Below are 19,251 nucleotides of genomic sequence, written 5' to 3' on the forward strand. Positions count from 1 at the left end.
GTTTTAAAATTTTAAGCTATATACAACTTTTGTTTTAAATGAATATGTATTTGTGACCAATTGATAAAGCCGATAAAAGCAGGAGATAGTTTGTGTTCATGAATTTCTTTTTGTTTGACATGTAGGGGTCATTGAATCAAACAATATTTGTGCATTTGTTGGATGACAACATTCCTGAGGAGAAAGAAATATACCAAGTCATTCTGTATGATGTCCGAACACATGGTAATTCAGAATTCAATTTTAAATATTTCTAGTGTATTATTTTCAGAAAATTTAAAGTTGCTCTCTGTATCTAACTATTAGATGCATGCAAATTAAAAAAAATAGTACTTTAAAAATTGCCCCATGAAAATCTTAGATTAAAAAAATGAGCTCAGAGTCTTTCTGAACTCAGAGAAAACATCTAATATTTTTACAACTATTTTCTTATGGAATAAAATAATTTCCAAAAGTAGAACTTTTTCTGAAATTTTTATACTAGTAGACCAATTTGGATTCTGAAACAGTTATATGCATAATTCAAATGTAATAATTTTTGAGAGAATTATCTGGTTACTTTCCTCAGTTTCTATTCAATTTCTTTAATTCAGATGACCAGAATAGCAAGTGACAGTTACAAGTCAAGTGAAAAAATTCTTGATTGCTATCTATGGGAAAAAAAAAAACCTTAAATATAGGTGTTTTGTCAACTTGAAGATTACTATGACAGAAGTGAAAAAATGGGACAATTTATGATTATTTTAATGTTTCAGCATGTGTTATAAGTATTTAGAAGTTCATGACAAAGCACTGTTCCTTTTCTTTTGGTCCCTGCCATTTTTAGGAATTCCACCAGCAGGACAAGCTCTGCTTGATGCTCAAGGATATGCATCTGTCTTGACGGTAGAAGCAAGTGATGAACCACATGGAGTTTTAAATTTTGCCCTTTCATCAAGACTTGTTTTACTCCAAGAGGCTAACCTAACATTCCAGCTTTTCATCAACAGAGAATTTGGATCTCTAGGTCTGTGTTACTCTAGAATGAATGGAATTTTCCAGCAGGTGCTTTTTAAATATTTGACTTGTCTGTATGAAGGCCATAGCTATAATAAGTCAAGGACAGAATGTGAAACTTACTGTTTAGTAATTAGTGACCAGACTTGTAACTTCTTTATGTTGAAAAGATGAAAAGAATTGTCATTGTCACAAAATGCTGTGTAATAAGCAGCCAAAATGTCTCAGCAGCTTAAAATAATATGCTGGCTGTGTTTCTTCTATCCAATGCTGGACTTGGTCAAGAGTGACACTATACACACAAGGCCTCTCATCCTTCCCCCGAGACAAATATAGGCACATTAAAACAAGCAAAAATCATATCAGACCCCTGAAGTGTAGACTCAGAACTAGTACATCATCATCATCATCATCATTCCCTTGTACTATTATCCTAAGCTAGTCATACAGCAAAACTCAGTCTAAGGCAGAGCAGTATGCCTTGTCCAGAGTGAAACGTCACATGATCAAGGCCAAGGATATATGAGAGGCAAGCACATGGGTTCACTTGTACAAGCTACTATTGGTGCTTTTTTAGGAAAGGCAAAATGTTCATGAGATACTTTAAAAGTTTAATCATAAACTCTTTTCCTAACTGATTCAATTAGGAGCTGTCAATGTCACATATACCACAGTTCCTGGAATGTGGAGTTTAAAGAACCAAACAGAAGGAAGCTTAGCTGAGCCATATGTTGACTTTGTCCCAGTAGTTGGCTCTCTGATTTTGGAAGAAGGGGACACGGCAGCTTCCATCAATATTACTATACTTGAGGTAAAACTCATGTCATTTTGCTTTAATGTATTAAACTTGAATAACCACATTGATGGTAGAAAGTGAATATTCTAGTCCCTTTATATTACCTCATTTCCTTTTGTGATTTTTTTTTTTTTTTAAGCCACATGGGGATCTCATCTAGATGGGCTGGTCTACTGTTGTGTATTTTATTATAAAAATGTTTTGTGCTAAAGAGAATTTCTTTAGGGCAGTACCCTTAAGAATGCCTTTGGCCTAAGAGATTTCAAAGGAATATTTTGATTACTCCAAAGAATTTAATGGACCAGCAAGCCCATGTAGGTCAGTGTCTTTGTTGTTTGCACTGGTTCAATTCGAGAAAGCGAGAAATTCACTAGAGGCTATGGCATAATATGTGTTTATGGTCAAAGTTAAAGTAATCATTGGTGACTAAAATTGCATTTTAAATGACTTTTCATATTATGAAATCTCATATTTTGGGACTTAATGTTTCATCTACCAAAATACATTTCCAAGAGATTTATGGAAATAGTGTACTTGGCGGGGGAAGGTATGGATAAGAAAGAGAAAATGGATCCTGCCTTAGAAAAATAATATTCAGTAACTATGTTTTGGGAGTTGTTTTTTTTAAAGATTTATTTATTTATTTATTTATTTATTTATTTATTTATTATTTATTTTTACAAGCACTGGGTACAGTCAGAAGCGTGGGAGGGTGAGAGAATTCACCAGAGCCAGAGCGGGGAGCAGGGCAGGCAGAAGGACCGAAGTACACTGCAGAGGGGAGCAGCAGGCGGCAGGGGGATCGAACCAGCGCTGCAGAGGCTGTGGGCAGCTTCGCAACCCAGCGCTCAACTGCTGCGCCACCGGGGAGGCCATGTTTTGGGAGTTTTATTTTAAAAGACTTTATTTTCTCAGAGGCATTTTATCTTTGTAAAATTGTGTATATTGTAAACCATCCTTCATCAGAAGTCAGTAACTGTTATTTTGCTGGCTACAATGCACTGTGAGCTAATGTAAAATACTATGAGAGCTCTGAAGCCATAAGATAAAGGTGATATTATGTCAGTATGTGACATACAATTCAAGATTTGATAAAACTTTAAGGTAAGTCATCTTTCATATATACAAACCCATTAATATCACTGAATAAAAGTAAAGGGGCTACTTCTCAGGTATTAGTTTTTTAAAGTAGAAATAAGCCAAAAAGAAAAAGAAAAATACTGGATGGTCTCACTCATAGCAGGAATCTAGAAAACTTAAATAAGGGACCAGGAAAATGAATAACTATAAGAAAGTGAAAATCAAAATCAACAAAAAACTATGAACCAGAGACACTTTTAGGGGGGCGGGGGCGGGAGGGGAGGGATTGAGGTCAGAATGGGGAGGCTGCAACTGTATGGGGAATATAAAAATAAAATTTATTATTTAAAAAAAAGAAATTAGATAGCTGCCCCTCTTTTCTTTAAAAAGTCTTCTTTTACAAATGTGGGTTTTTTTCAGTTTTACTTTTTCTTCCCGAGCTCATTGTATCCCTTTCCCTGAGTATCATGACTTTAACTGTCAGTAGACTTGGATAGAGAGAAATAAGCCAGGCTTGGGTAAGGGGAGAGCAGTTGCATGGGCTAGAGAACATTTAGGGTAACTGGGGAATAGTTCCTATTATACCACTGGCTCTGTAACTCACATTGATCTGTATATTACATAAGATAATTTAGAGACTGATTTTTTTTTTCACATGGAAATATAACTCCATTAAATAAAATGAAGACTGAAGTGTGTGTTGCTGTGTTTGTACTGATATTAAATTTACAATTGTATTTCTAAGTAAATATTGATGACTGGCAGGTCACTCCTGACCTGGCTTGGCTAGTCCCCATGTTTTGAGCACCTGTCTTTTATGTGGACTGGTGAATAATAATAAAGCATTAAAATTAACCATCATAAATAGCTATCACTACTTAAACACTCTTCGAAGACCAAGTACTCCACACATGCTATTTCTAATCATTACTACAATCCCCCAAAGTCGTAACTTTCTCTATTAAAGATGGTAGAATTGAAGTCTTTAAATAAGTCACCTCAAACTATCGAATTTGGTATTAGGTTTCCTTGACAGTGAATCCTGTTTTATTTTCATGATGTAATTTTATTTTTCATTCTAAACACTGTTAAAGTAATATTAAATCCTTTGCTCATGCTATATTAAAATGTTAGGTGTGTATAGTTATAGAATTGGTTTACTTATTGGTCTAGGTAAAAAGTGATGTAATATTAGTGATGTCTTATAATTCAACTTTTAACTCATCCCCTTACCAGGTGTAACTTTAATGCTGTTTAAGTTTTTTAAATTTAAATCTTTTCTGCTTTTTCATATTTTATATTTTCTTTATACTTATTTAAGCATCTCTATTAATAAGATAATTTAAAAAAAACTTGTGAGAGGTAAATACTTTAAGATCATAATTATAGGGATCTTAATGAATGTAATTTCTGCAGGATGACATACCAGAACTAGAAGAATATTTCTTCGTGAATTTAACTTCTGTTGAACTTATCATGGCTCCTCTAACTTCATTTCCTCCTAGACTAGGTATGATGGCTTTTCATTTTTTTTTCTTTTTACTTCAAATGAAGTAAAGGTACTTCATTGTTATAATCAGAAGTGATTGTGATGTTTGTTGATTTCAGCTGTGTGTGAAAATATGGGCTTTTTAAGATCTGTTTTAATCTAGAGATTATCATAAATTGCAGTTTTTTAAGATTTATTTATTTATGTATACAAGAACTGGGGTACAGGCCAGAGGCCTGGTGGGTGAGAGGATTCATGAGAGACAGAGTGGGGAACAGAACAGGCAGATAAATGGAAATACACTGCTGAGGGGAGCAGTGGGCGAGCCAGGAGAGGTCTGCTATGTCATGTGGGTAGCTCCTTGGCTGGCCAGGGATCGAACTAGTGCTGCAGTGACTGGCGATAGCTTCAGAGGTTGCATCTTAACCCCTTGCGCCACCGGGAGGCCCTATATTGCAGTGTTGATAGGATATTTTAAAGAAGTTTAGAAATTACTGTGTGATGCTTTTTAAATTGTATATCTTTTTATAATTGAATTTGTAGACCAAAATAGACTTAATTCTTCAGAAAGTATTTTTCTCTTAATTCACTAAAGAATTAAAGGTAAAATTGGAGCCTCAGTACAAATCAATGTAGATTAACTTAAAAGATTTATTTTTAAAACATAACTTTTTGCAGTTTGAACATTTATTACTGAGAAATTTTGAAACTTGTGGATATCCCAACTTTATAGCGGGTGATGGTGATCATTGCTGGCATAGCCTGGCCCTACCCCTTGGTTAGAAGGTGCCTTGGGCAGAGAGAAAATTAATTTGTGCTAAAAGTTGAGAACTATGGCCATGCCAAACTTGTGACCTGAGGAATAGGAGTTCCTCATTTTGAGACTCAATATAATTATGTTGAAACTGTCTAAAGAGAATAATCTATTTTTAATATATTGTTTGAAAAGTTTCAGTTCTTTTGGAAAATAAATAATTCCAATGACTTAGACTTTTTATAGCAAGTAATTGTCATGAGTTAACTATGTTCACAGAAAGAAAACTGAGAAAGTGTTTCACATTTCTTTCATATTCATACTAGAGGTCATTAGAATAGTTTAACTTTTGTTCCTATTTCAAATTGCTTTGTATGCTAGTACTGTCATTCCTTACACCTTCCCATTTCACAATGAGGGAGCTCAGATGGAAGCTAAGTAACATCCCCAAAGTCCTACAAGATGAAAATGGTGGAATGAGACTTCTTGCTCTGTATTCTCTGGTCTGATGGATACAGGTCCTGATTTTTATTGTTTCCTTGAAATGTGCTCTTCACTCAGAATTGTACCCTCCCACTGCTTTCCCTCACAGGCAGCTGAAATTTAAAAGGTAAAGGACAAAATGTTAAAAACAAAAAGCAATAGGTTTAGTTAATATTTTGAGACTGAATTGTGGATAATGGCAACATATTGACTTGGTGGACAGAATACAAAATAAAAAGAGATAAGAAACATTTATTGAATCGTGTCTGTATGCCACCAAACCTTTCCCCATTCTTTCCCACCTGTTACATCTTCTATTGTTTCCCTATCTTTCTCTTCTTTGCATGTGTATTTTTTTGATACTTCCTGCCTTTCTCTCTTCTACTCCTTTCTCTTTCTTTATTCTTTCTCTTTCTGACTGTACCTCCCATTTCTTTTCCTCTTGAAATAGATTAAAATAATGTAAACAAAGCCACAATCTCCAGAAGCTTATTTCATATTGATCTCAGTTGATTAAATTTGTGTCAGTCTTGTTCTTGTAGCAAGAGGTTTTCTTGTTCAGATGTTACAAGCATTTGTCTATTTTCTTCAGCAACTTTTGAGTAATATTGTCAATACCCCTGTATTAAGAATTATACAGTCTTAAAGTGATCATCTCTATGTATATCAAATAGTTCTCTTTTCAAGCATTTACTTAGAATATTTTTCTGTGCCCTTTCAGATTCTGAGGGCTTGACTGCACAAATTATCATTGATGCCAATGATGGTGCGCGAGGCATAATCGAATGGCAGCACGGCAGGTAAGCCTGATGTCACATGCAAGCCCTTTTCTGAGTTTCAGATTCTTTACCACCAACTAGAAGTTTGTAAGGGAAAAAAAAATGAATGTCTTCTGTTTTATTACAGATCCAAAGTAAATGAAACCCAAGGAAGTTTGACATTGGTAGCCCACAGGAGCAAAGAGGCTCTTGGTCATGTTTCCCTGTTTGTGTATGCTCAGAATTTGGAAGCGCAACTGGGGCTGGATTACATCTTCACCCCAATGGTGGGCCTCAAGATCCATCAAAGATCACTTTTACAAATTAAAGATCATTATTCCTTCAAAGTTACAGTGCTTTAGGTCCTATGTAAATAAATCTTAAAATAATGCATTAAATTAGAGCAGAAGAAATTCAAGTGGTAGAATAACTCCCTTTATTTTAGTAAAAAAATAAATTTTTGGTTTTCTAAGGAACATTCTGTATTCTTCCATTCATTATTTTATAGGAATATGATATTCAATGCATTAATCATCTTTTTAATATAATACTGGAGAATACAATTTATCATGTCAAAGAATTTGTATCGTAAGACCATCCTAAAGTTTCTAATTCTTGAAAATTTTAACTCTTTAATTTCTTTGTTTTAATTTATTGAATTACCTTTAGCATTTTAAAACACCTTTTGTTTTGTCTTTTCTTGCCTTTTATTCCTTAACCAAACTTTTCCTTCCTGTATAACCTTTTTTCAACTTAATATTGTCATATTACACACAAAGAAATCATACCAAAAAAGGGGAAAAATCCCTATGGAAGTTTAGCTTAACCTTAAAAGCTATATTGTATTTCTTTTCGTATAGCCTTTAAAAATCCAGAGTATATATAAATGTAATGCTCTCTACTTTTACTATTTTGGTCAGATTCTTCATTTTGCTGATAGAGAAAGGTACAAAAGTGTTGACATCATGATTCTTGACGATAATATTCCAGAAGGAGATGAAAAATTTCAACTGATTTTAACAAATCCTTCTCCTGGACTACAGCTGGGTGAAAATACAATAGGTAACTGATAATTTCTTATAAATAACTCCCTCTTCCTCATGCTGCATATGTAGGCAGATAAAAGGGGATTAGAGAGTCTTGATGGTTTTCTATGCATAGAATAAAAAGTATTTTAAGTTAAGCATTTTGAAGTCTTATAATAGTATAACAGTGCTTCTAGCCTCTCTGCATGTGTACCTGTGTATAAAAAACACAATTAGGTAGGTACCAAAAATAATATGAAATAATAACTATAGTTATTTTAGGGTTTATTTAATTTGTAAAGGTCTTCACTTTGGGATTTGAATACTCCAGTTTCCTGCTTAGCAATAGAAGGAAGGGAAGGTGGTGTTTTAGTTTCATTTAACTGCTGTAATGTTTCCATATAAAGTGTATAGATACCTTGGGCAGATCATAGAGTTACATTCTTTGTTTGGAACAGTAAGACATTGTTACTGACAGTCATCCTAGTTATCTGGTTGCTATGCATCATGCTGACAGCTGAGAAAAAGTGAAAACAAAAAAAAAAGTGAGGATGCTTCATGGACATGCAAAACTGTAGGTTTTCGGACTGGGTGCACTCTTAAAAGTCACTTAATTCAGTTCCTTGTGGTAATAGATAGATGAAATGGATTTAGAACACTAAGTGTTGACTGACTCTTTAACCTACCATTTTAGCAACTGGCTGAATGTTCCTTGGTATTCTTTTCATTAACCTTTGTATTTCTAAGTTATTGGCCTTTATGTTGAAAAAGCTAATTTGTCTTTCTCCTTCTAACATATATAAGCAATGGATAATTGCACCTACATGTGGACTAAAATGAAACCAGTTATTATGATATCTAACATATCTACAAATGCTAATCAGGTTGCGGAACTAAGGCTATAAAAGGAGTAGAATGGGGGTGGATAGCAAAAGGTGGAGGAATTCTAGTGGACTTTGGTGGTAGGCATGGTGTGATAACATACATCTGAAGAGGTGTAAACCTATTTCCCTAAATCATATACATTGATGTAAACCAGTGTTAATCAAACAATTAATCCAATTAAAAATGTCTGATGTGTAGTGAAAATGTGAATGAACTTCCAGTAACCTGAGCTTAATTTTGCTTTTATTGCTATATTGATATTTCACACTCAGAACATTTTCTCTTTAGACTGTGGCTGTTGTTTTAAATTCTATTGTGTGTCTGAGATGAAATCATTTTGCTGTAGAGTATAGAGGGTTGTATGTGAAGGGCTCTAGGAATGTATATCATGTGTTGATTCAGAATCTTATGTGAATTAATAATAGAACCCAGTCACACTGACCAAAGATCCTGTTGTTTTGTCTCTTCTCCTTGCCTTTTGGAGTACTGGCTTCATCCTAAGGCAGTGTTTCATGTCACAAGATGGTCCTCAGCATTCTTCCTCATCCTTCATAATAGGAACAGGGTGTGTTTACTGTTAAGTCCTGATATAATTTTGATTCAAATTACAGAGTCCATGCACACCACCATGAGTGAATGGAAGAAATGTGTTGCTGGACTCAGTCAAGTTTACTTTACACTGTAATTTTCAACTTTAAAATATAAAAAACGCCTCAGAAGAATAAATGCTTTTACAGAGGATAATTTCTTTTTTTAATTTTAATTTTATTTTCATATTCCCCATACAATTGCAACCCCCTTATTTTGACCCCAATCCCTCCTTTCCCCGACCCCCACCTCCCATAGAGTGTCTCTGGTTCATAGTTTGTTGATTTTGATTTTTACTTTCTTATAGTTATTTTTTTTCCTTGTCCCTTATTTAAGTTTTCTAGATTCCTGCTATGAGTGAGACCATCCGGTATTTTTCTTTTTCTTTCTGGCTTTTTTCGCTGAGCATGATCCCTTCCAGCTCCATCCATGTTGCTGCAAATTGCATGTGTTTATCTTTTTTGAATGCTGAGTAATATTCCATGGTGTATATGTACCACATCTTCTTGATCCAGTCATCTATTTTTGGGCATTTGGGTTGTTTCCAAAGCTTAGCTATTGTAAATAGTGCTGCTATAAACATAGGGGTACAGGTGCTCTTTGGAATTGATGTTTCTGTGTCCTTTGGGTAAATACCTAGGAGTGGAATTGCTGGGTCATATGGGAGCTCTATGTTTAGTAGGTCCAGAGATCTCCACACAGCTCTCCACAGTGGTTGGACCAGTTTGCACTCCCACCAACAGTGCAGGAGAGTTCCTTTTTCTCCACAACCTCGCCAACATTTGTTGTTGCTAGTTTTTTTAATATGTGCCATTCTCACTAGTGTAAGATGGTATCTCATGGTAGTTTTGATTTGCATTTCCCTGATGACAAGTGATGTTGAACATTTTTTCATATGCTTGTTGGCCATTTGCATTTCCTCTTCAGAGAAGTTTCTTTCTAGCTCTTCTGCCTATTTTTTGACTGGATTATTTTCTTTGTTGTTGTTGAGTCTCATCAGCTCTTTGTAGATTTTTGTGATCAGTCCTTTATTATTAGTGTTGTGTGCAAAAATGTTCTCCCAGTCGGTGGGGTTTCTCTTACAGAGGATAATTTCTTAAACCATGCCTCATTAATGGACTTTTATACTGTTTCCAAAACTTCATATAGTATGTCTGTTTCTCCAAATCCTCACCAGAAATTTCTTTGGCTGTTATCACTTTAAAAAACAACAGCTCTAATGAATGAAAAATATGTGGTTATATAGAGCATATTTTTCTATCAGTGAGTTTGAAGTTGGATACTTGCGTTTTCTCTGTGATTAGGTACTTTATATCACATGTGCTTTTCTTTGCTTTGTGATTTTTTACTTGTTTCTAGAAATCATATTTTGGAGATAATCTTTTGCTTCCTAAATGTGTCATAATTTCTTGTAATTTATCTTTTCTCTTTTATTAGTGTCTTTTATCTTTTATTATAGTGGCTTTTATTGTACCAGAACATTTTAAAACCAAATATTTTCTGATATGTTCTTATCTTTATTCCTAATAAATGTCCTTTTTATTGAGGTAATGTTGGTTTACATTGTTTGTGTTTTGAAATGTAGGATGCCCTGTTACCATAACTCCTGGTGTGATTTTAAGTTCTATTTCTATAGCTCGTTCCCATACAAAATATTTCATTGTCTTTTTCTGATATTTTCAGTTTTTATTTGTATTTAATTATTGGGTCATGAATTTTTTCACTGCTGTAAAATTCAGGACAACTTTGTGACCTTAGATATATAATCAGTACCCTAATATCACATAGGAAATGGGGCCTCCATTAGCCATTGATTTTCTGGTTGTTTTTTTAGCCATTAATTTTTCAATGTAACTTTTTTCCTCTTTCGCTATCTGCTTTTCCTCTGGATTCTGTTTTATCTCTTTACCTATTGTTGTGCTAATTACAGAATCATTTATCATTGCTTCAAACTACATTTTGTTACTTTTTAGGCCAAATATTTAAAAAAATTTTTTTTTTAAGATTTATTTTTATTTATTTATACAAGCACTGGATACAGTCAGAAGCATGGGAGGGTGAGAGAATTCACCAGAGCCAGAGCGGGGAGCAGAGCAGGCAGAAGGACCGAAGTACACTGCTGAGGGGAGCAGCGGGCGGCAGGAGAGGTTTGCGCGCCATGTGGAACCCTCCTGCGGTGGCCGGGGAGCAGCTGGGGATTGAACCGGTGCTGCAGAGGCCGCGGGCAGCTTTGCAACCCAGTGCTCAACCACTGCGCCACTGGGGAGGCCGCCAAATACTTTTTTTAAATAATAATTTAAATTCTTCTAATTGTGGTAACTTTAGGATTCTCCCTATCAGGTATCACCACCACCACCACCACCACCACAGGGTACTGGCCACCAAATCGCCCATAGTCCACCACCGTCATCCTTCGTGCTTCCTTCTTTCCTTCGTCCTCTTACCTGCATCCCCGTCCCATGCTTTAGTTCTAAATTCAATTTTAAAAAGTTAACTTTTAATACTTTTTATTTTCTTTCTCTACATCATCTCACTTACTCTTTCTTTTTTTTTTTTTTTTTTTTTATAGAGGCATTTTTATTTATTTATTTATTTGTTTGTTTGTTTGTTTGTTTATACATGCACTGGGTACAGTCAGAAGTGCGGGAGGGTGAGAGAATTCACCAGAGCCAGAGCGGGGAGCAGAGCAGGCAGAAGGACCGAAGTACACTGCTGAGGGGAGCAGCGGGCGGCAGGAGAGGTCTGCGCGCCATGCGGGACCCTCCTCCGGTGACAGGGGAGCAGCCGGGGAACGAACCGGCGCTGCAAAGGCTGCGGGCAGCTTCGCAACCCAGCACTCAACTGCTGCGCCACCGGGGAGGCCCCTCACTTACTCTTTCAAGTGGTCCCTCCATTTGGACTTGGCAATCAATGAATTGAGTTCCAAAGAAAACTATCTTGATAGAGGCAAAATACAAATTTTAGATTCATTTAGATGGACTGAACATCATTATAGTATTTTTCCATTTAGAAATATGATATGCCTTTCCATTAATTTACATCTTTCATATCATTACCTTAGTATGTCTCAGGGTTTGCTTTTAAGGATGCAAAAAGACTTAGATGGAAGTAGACATGGTGAGAAATGAAGTAGTGAGAAAGAGAGGAAAGCTGATTAACAGCTCTGTTAATGAACAGTACCATCACGGGCAGCTGGGGCTCTGTCTGCTGGCATGCTTCTGAACAAAGCTCTGGACTGTTCTAGTGAGAAGGAAGGTAACTGACATTCATTTACCAACTGCTGCCCCTCATTGTTTGAGGATCAGTTTTGGGCTCTAAGTCCCCAGTAGTTCTGGCGTGACTCATGTTGAGCTGAAGCTGTCCTCATGTAGAGAGAAACCAAAGACAAATGGAACTGCTGAAGGTGACCAGGAGTGGACCTGAGGGGTAGGGATGAGGCACTGATAGCTTTTGCCATATCAGACATGAGCATTTTAGTTGGTTTCATATAGACTTTCATATTTTTTACTTTAATTCCTCCAAATATTTTTGCTATTATTAATGAGGTCCCTTTATTCTTATGTTTTAAAAAGTTATGCTAATGTGTAGAGATACAACATTTTAATAACCATGCCCTGAAGCAGATTTCCCTGCTCTGTGCCCCAGTCTTGCCATTTTGCACTATGTGAACTTCATCAAATTACCTGTTTGTTCTCCAATTGTTGGTTCTGTAAAATGAGAACAATAGACTCAACTTCATAGTGCAAATTAAACTAGTCAATACAGGTTAAACAATTTTTAAACTATTTTTTTCAGTTATTGATATTACCAGTTGGTGGCAGTAAAAATTAGCCATTGCTCTTTGAAGGTTACACTGCATATAGTTTGCACTCAATTATTCAGCTAATGCTTTTTTTCTTTTGCTTTTTAAGAAGACAATCATGTCATCCAGAAAGAGCAACAGTTCTGACACTCTTCCTTTTCATAGTTCTTATACTTGTTACCTGGCTTGTAGCTCCAGAACAGTGTAGAACAGTAACAGTCATGATGGACATTATTGTCTTGTTTTCTGTCTTTAGTGGCACTGCTTCTAGTGTTTCGCCATTAAGTTTTATATTTGCTTTTGACTTCTACGAGAGAATGCTTTTTCAGTTGAGGAAGCTGCCTTTTATTTCAAGGTTTACTAAGTATTTTTATAACATGGAATTTTACCGAATGCTTTAAAAAAAGGTGTTTTTTTTGTTTTTTTTGTTCCCCTTTGTTTCTAACATAACTTAGAGAAGAGTTAACCTAGTACAGAGTGAAACATACATATATACCCTTCCCAGTAGTTTTATATACATGCACACACCACCCATTTTATTTTCATTTATTGCTTTAATACTTTTATTTTGACAGCTTTAATTACTATCCTTGCTAATGATGATGGCCCTGGAGTTCTGTCATTCAACAACAGTGAACACTTTTTTCTAAGAGAACCAACAGCTCTCTATGTGCAGGAGAGTGTTGCAGTATTGTATATTGTTCGGGAACCTGCCCAAGGACTGTTTGGAACTGTGACAGTTCAGTTCATTGTGACAGAAGTGAATTCTTCAATGGAGTCTAAAGATCTGACTCCTTCCAAAGGCTATATTGTTTTAGAAGAAGGTGTTCGACTCAAGGTACAGTAGGACCCTTTACTGACATTGAATGATTATCTTTAATATTTACAAAATTATCTCTTGGAACATCCTGGATTCTGGAAAGAAAAATAATATACCTAACTTAATGATAAAAGATGTGAGATTACTTTGTGAAAGTATTATTGTGTAATTTAGTTTGTATAAAGTACAAGTGGAAAATGTGCTGTTAATAGGGTAGTGGGATGGGAAAATGATAGAGAAAACATTTTGAATTGCTAGTTGAAGTTTTAAATATATTAAAATGACATATTTAATATTTTATTGTTTAAATTCTCAACTGCAAAACCACTGAACCATTCATTTTGATATTTAACCCCAGGCAAACATTCATTACTTTTAGCCACATTTTTGTTAAGCAAATATAACTGCTTACATCCATCAGACTGCTTGGGAAGCAGGGTATCCTATGTGGATAGGAATAGCTTATAGGAGGAAAAAATGTTGGATTTGGAATTATTTATAAATGTAATCTATACTCGGAGAAATTTATGATTTGAACCTCCATTTCTGTATCTTAATAATTTTCTGTTCTTGCTACTATAAGTTAGAATTCAAATTTGAAGTATTTTAGGATTTTTTTATTGCTTGACCTTCACATTTTTTCTTTTTGAAAAGGGCTTTAAGTTTTAGTTTAATTTTCTTATATACTTACATTTTTTCCATTGTGGTTTATTTTCTAAAAGGCTTTTTTAGTTTAAAGACCTTTCTATTCATTAGGTAAATTAACAGCAAATTAGATTAAATAAATTTTTCTTTTACCGACATAACTACATTTACCCATATGTTTTTATTTTGGTATCTAATAGTAAAACACACAGACCTTAAATGTATAGCCCAATTGCTTCGAAGGTATGTACACACATTAACATCTCCATGGATTAAGATAGTGAACTATTGCCATCACCCCTAAATTTTCTCTTTATCTCTTTTATTTGCTGGAGGAAACTACATTCTGGTTTTTTTTGAAGACTCATCTTGCTGGTTCTTGAGCTTCATAAATAGAGTCATTCAGTATGTGCAATTTTGTGTCTGACTTCTTTTTGCAATATAATTTTTCAGATCTGCATGGTTGTACACATCAGTAGTTGGTTCTTTTTTTTTTATTACTGAGTAGCATCTCATTGAATAAAGGCTATTTGTTTATCCATTTTTCTGTTGAAAATCAAATGAATTGTTTCTAATTTGTGTCTTAATGGCTATAACTGGCTTTTTTCACTGAGTAAGACTAATAACACTAATACAGACCAGAATAAGACTAATACTGCAGCTGCCTAGCTAAGGTAGGATGAAGACTTCAAAAAAGGAAGACAAATACAATTTTTAACTCAGTGTTATTTTTAAATGCCATATATTTTAGATACTTGAGTACTATACATCATAGTGTTGAAAATCTTTAGTAACTTGAAACAGTTAAATTATGGGGATCGGTATTAAAGTAAATCAGAAGTCATGTTTTCTAAAACATTATTCTGTTGTCAAATTTTTTTATAAATTTCTCTGTATGTTTTGCAGAAATACTGTATTCTAGTTAACTGGACCTTTTCATTTTCTTTTTAGGCACTGCACATATCTGCCATATTGGACACAGAACCAGAGAAGGATGAGCTTTTTGTTTGCACTTTGTTTAATCCAACTGGAGGTGCTAGACTAGGGGCACATGTTCAGACTCTGATAACCATTTTGCAAAACCAGGCCCCTCTGGGGCTTTTCAGTATCTCTGCAGTTGCAAACAGGTATTATTTATTCCTAAGGATATTATCACTTCTGATGCTAAGCACGAAATGTTTTTGGCATAAAGAAAATCACAAGGAAATTGATCTTTGTACTATATTTTAAAGGGGATCTTTGAAATGAACTCTAGCAGATAGGTCCAGAGAGGAGGCCATATGCCCTTTCATAATCTAATTATGTCCTAAAAATTGGTGTAGTTAGAATTCTTATTTTTTCACTTTATAATTTCAGGTTAAGGCCTACAATATTTTAATAAAAAGTGAGATATGTGAATTTTATGTAGGTGTGTAAATGAAATGAATGACTCTTGAAACAGGTATAAATATGATTATAGTTTAAAACTCCTTGTGGAAGCTAATCTTTGTTTTGTATCTTAGAAATATTCTAGTAGATCTAGTTTCATTAGTATGCTAAGAATATCCTGACTCACTTTTTTTCTCTCTGAAATGTTTTGGTTTATGTGAGAAGAAACTTAGATGAAAGTTTATTTATTTTTTAAAATATGTAGTGTGAAGTTACTGAAGTCACTGACAGCCAGTGTTTTCTTAGGATAATAGTATCAATGTGCTATGTTTTGTGCTTTTTCAAAAAATTTCATAAATGAATGTTTTTGAGCTTTGTTTAATTTTTACATTGCTTGTCTGTTTTCCACAATATAGGATTTCTCCTTTCAGGTGTGATCCCCCTAGCTTTTCCACCATCGAAGCCCCAGAGTCCTCTACCACAGTCCATTGTGCGCTCTTCCACTGTTTTATTTTTCAACTTTATAGTCTAGATTTTCTGTTGTATAAAATTTGCAATCTCATCTTGGCCTGTGTACACTTAAGAGTATTAAATGTATACTAGTAATGTAATATATATTTTAATATATAAAAATTATTTTTCTCTGCTTTTCAAAATCCATTTATATCTTTTAGAGCCACCTCTGTAGATATTGAAGAAGCCAACAGAACTGTGTATTTGAACGTATCCCGTATTAATGGCATTGATTTAGCTGTGAGTGTGGAGTGGGAGACAATATCTGAAACAGCATTTGGCATGAGTATGTTTAGTTTCTTATGAGAACAAAATTCTATAACCAAGAAAGATTGCATGTTTAAGATGTACATTTCCCCCCATGAATTATATTCTATGAAGCTGTTGAAAATGGAGAACAGACCTCTGATTCCTTTATTGTATTCACCAATACTGAGTGGCTTTCACCTGTCAGGCATGATACTGAATTCATGGGGCTTAGAATTTAAGGGACAACAGAAATGAGGACAAAAAATCAATGTATAGTTTAAAGTATAGCAAATGTTTTAAAATGGAAATTCTAAGTGTTGTGAGGACCTGAGGGAATGCTTCCCTGGATAGCAAAGTTTGAACTAAGAACAAATGAATGAAGTTGATTACACAGAGCTGGGTTAGAGGAACAAGCGGGAGGAAGTAAGAAACTTAAGGCAGAAGTCTGGAGCCATACAATTGTATGATCAAAAAATGAAGGATGATGTAATAAATATATAGAGAGAATACAGAGTTTTAAGACATGTGAGTCTGTTTTGGCATTCTTTTTTTTTTAAAGATTTATTTTTATTTATGCATATAAGAACTGGGGTGTAGGCCACAGGTGCGGGGGATGATAAGATTCACCAGAGACAGTGGAGAGCAGAACAGGCAGACCTACTACTGAGGGGAGCAGTGGGCAAGATAGGAGAGGTCTGCCTCTCCATGTGGGCTAACTCCCTGGCCTAGGATCAAACTCATTCTGCAGTGGCTGCCCATAACTTGAAAGCACTGGCTTTAACCTCTGAGCCATGAGGGAGGACCTATTTTGGCATCCTTAAAAGAAGTGACATGGAAAATAGGAAATTGGATGGTCATAGTTTCAAATTAATAGTGCAAGATTTGAAAACTGATATTTAACATGTTTCTGTAAAAGATGGTCATTATTTAAAAATTTCTTAGATATTTTTATATCATCTTTTTGAAAGTTGATAAAAATCATACTTGGCATATTTCCCTTTAAAATATGCATTTAGTATTTACAAAAATTTTTTGAAAACTGGAAATAGTGCTGAGTACTAACAAATTCTTATTTATTTCTCATACACACACATCATGGATAGATCTTTATTTCTACTAACAAAGTCAGTGGTCTCACTGTTTAAACAATAAATGTAGAAGGAATTACAACCTGATTAATCATGTTTGTCTTTCAGAGGGAACAGATGTTGTATTTTCCATATTTCAAAGTTTTTTGGATACATCAGCTTCCGGTTGGTGTTTCTTTACTTTGGAAGATTCAACATATGGTGTTATGTTAAGAAAATTATCTTCTACTATTTATCGATGGCAAGGGATTTTTGTTCCACTTGAGGTAAACATTTATGCTACAGTGCACAAAGTAATATGTACATGTATAAATACTCATTAATTTATTTTTCTTCTTCTTTTTTCCCCAGGATTTAAATATAAAAAATCCTAAAACTTGTGAGGCCTTTAATATTGGTCCTTCTCCCTACCTTGTGATTACTCATGAAGAAAGAAATAAACAAAAACCTTCTGTTAACAGTGTGTATACATTCACCTCTGGACTCAAATTACTGCTGGTAAAGAAACTTCACTTATTAATAGATTACTTAAAAAAAAAAAACAGATTTGTAAGATCTAAGTGGCAGATAATGTGTGTTCTATGTTAATGTACAAATGGACGGACTTTTTTTTCAAGTTGATACACATTTTAGTAAGATGTCTTGATCCAGGAATATTTTTGTCTATCTTTAAATTACACCTACATGTGCATATCAAAGGATCAGAATGAGTTTTCAAGTTTTGACCTTCAAATGCTAGTTTGTTTTGTTATTGTGATATTACTGTTATTTTTGTAATCAGAACCTTTCTTAGTTAAATTTTCTTTTAAAAATTTCCCCTGGGCCTCCCCAGTAGTGCAGGGGGTTGAGAGCAGTGCTGTGAAGCTGTCTGCAGCCTCTGCAGCACCGGTTCGATTCCCGGCCGGCCAGGGAGCAACCCACATGGGGTGGCAGACCTCGCCTGTCTCACCCACTGCTCCCCTCAGCGGTGTATTTCAGTCAGTCTGCCAGCTCTGTTCCCCGCTCTCTCTTTGGTGAATCCTCTCACCCTTCCGTGTCTTTGGCCTGTAGCCTAGCTCTTGTATAAATAAATAAATCTTAAAAAAACAAATTGTCGGGCCTCCCCTGTGGCCCAGCGGTTGAGCGCTGGGTTGCGAAGCTGCCCGCGGCCTCTGCGGCGCCGGTTCGATCCCTGGCTGCTCCCCGGCCACCGGAGGAGGGTCCCACATGGCGTGCAGACCTTTCCTGCCGCCCGCTGCTCCCCTCAGCAGTGTACTTCGGTCCTTCTGCCTGCTCTGCTCCCCACTCTGGCTCTGGTGAATTCTCTCACCCTCCCGCGCTTCTGACTGTACCCAGTGTGTGTATAAACAAACAAACAAACAAACAAACAAACAAATAAATAAAACATGCCTCTATTAAAAAAAAAACAAAAACAAAAACAAATTGTCCCCATTGCTCTGTCTTCCTTACAGGTGCAAACGATCATTATTTCAGAAAGTTCTCAAGTAAGATATTTTACTTCAGATGGTCAAGGTTACTTAATCGTTGCCAGTCAAAGAGAAGATTCTGAATTAACTCAGGTTTGATTCTTTTAAAATGCTTTTTTTTCTTTCTAATACTATAAATAGAAACTCATCAAAGGCATGGTCTGTTGGCTTAGTATAAAAGAAAACTAATTTGATGGTGGTACAGTGTGATGTAGAATTTGATTAGTCACAGTTGATTTTAAGCAGTAGAATTATAAATATTGTATTGTCTTCAAAAGCCAGTGCACATGTAATCTTTAGCGTGAACGTTTTATCAGAATATAATTGTGTTTGAAAACATGGAGAAAAATCATACTGAATGGATGGTCTCACTGAAAATTTATTACCAGTCAACATCAGTCCAGAGATTCTCATTTCTGCAGTAAACTGTATCTTATAATCCCAGT

General features: G+C 35.2%; 1 protein-coding gene across 4 annotated transcripts in view; it reads left to right on the forward strand.

Moving 5' to 3' along the window:
- Positions 1-19,251, forward strand: part of ADGRV1 (adhesion G protein-coupled receptor V1) — a 317,136-nt gene that overhangs the window by 118,590 nt on the left and 179,295 nt on the right. For all 4 annotated transcript variants that reach the window (XM_054688237.1, XM_037529850.1, XM_054688238.1 and 1 more), the window contains 13 exons: positions 126-225; positions 827-1,006; positions 1,644-1,807; positions 4,289-4,382; positions 6,320-6,398; positions 6,505-6,643; positions 7,277-7,418; positions 13,232-13,494; positions 15,073-15,248; positions 16,164-16,288; positions 17,448-17,605; positions 17,691-17,837; positions 18,791-18,898. In XM_054688237.1, the coding sequence (XP_054544212.1) occupies positions 126-225; positions 827-1,006; positions 1,644-1,807; positions 4,289-4,382; positions 6,320-6,398; positions 6,505-6,643; positions 7,277-7,418; positions 13,232-13,494; positions 15,073-15,248; positions 16,164-16,288; positions 17,448-17,605; positions 17,691-17,837; positions 18,791-18,898 (1,875 nt within the window). The remainder of the gene's footprint in view (positions 1-125; positions 226-826; positions 1,007-1,643; positions 1,808-4,288; positions 4,383-6,319; positions 6,399-6,504; positions 6,644-7,276; positions 7,419-13,231; positions 13,495-15,072; positions 15,249-16,163; positions 16,289-17,447; positions 17,606-17,690; positions 17,838-18,790; positions 18,899-19,251) is intronic.

The sequence above is a fragment of the Talpa occidentalis genome, unplaced genomic scaffold (genome assembly GCF_014898055.3).
Source record: "Talpa occidentalis isolate TD23 unplaced genomic scaffold, MPIMG_talOcc4v2.1 talOcc4.6, whole genome shotgun sequence".
Taxonomy (NCBI): domain Eukaryota; kingdom Metazoa; phylum Chordata; class Mammalia; order Eulipotyphla; family Talpidae; genus Talpa; species Talpa occidentalis.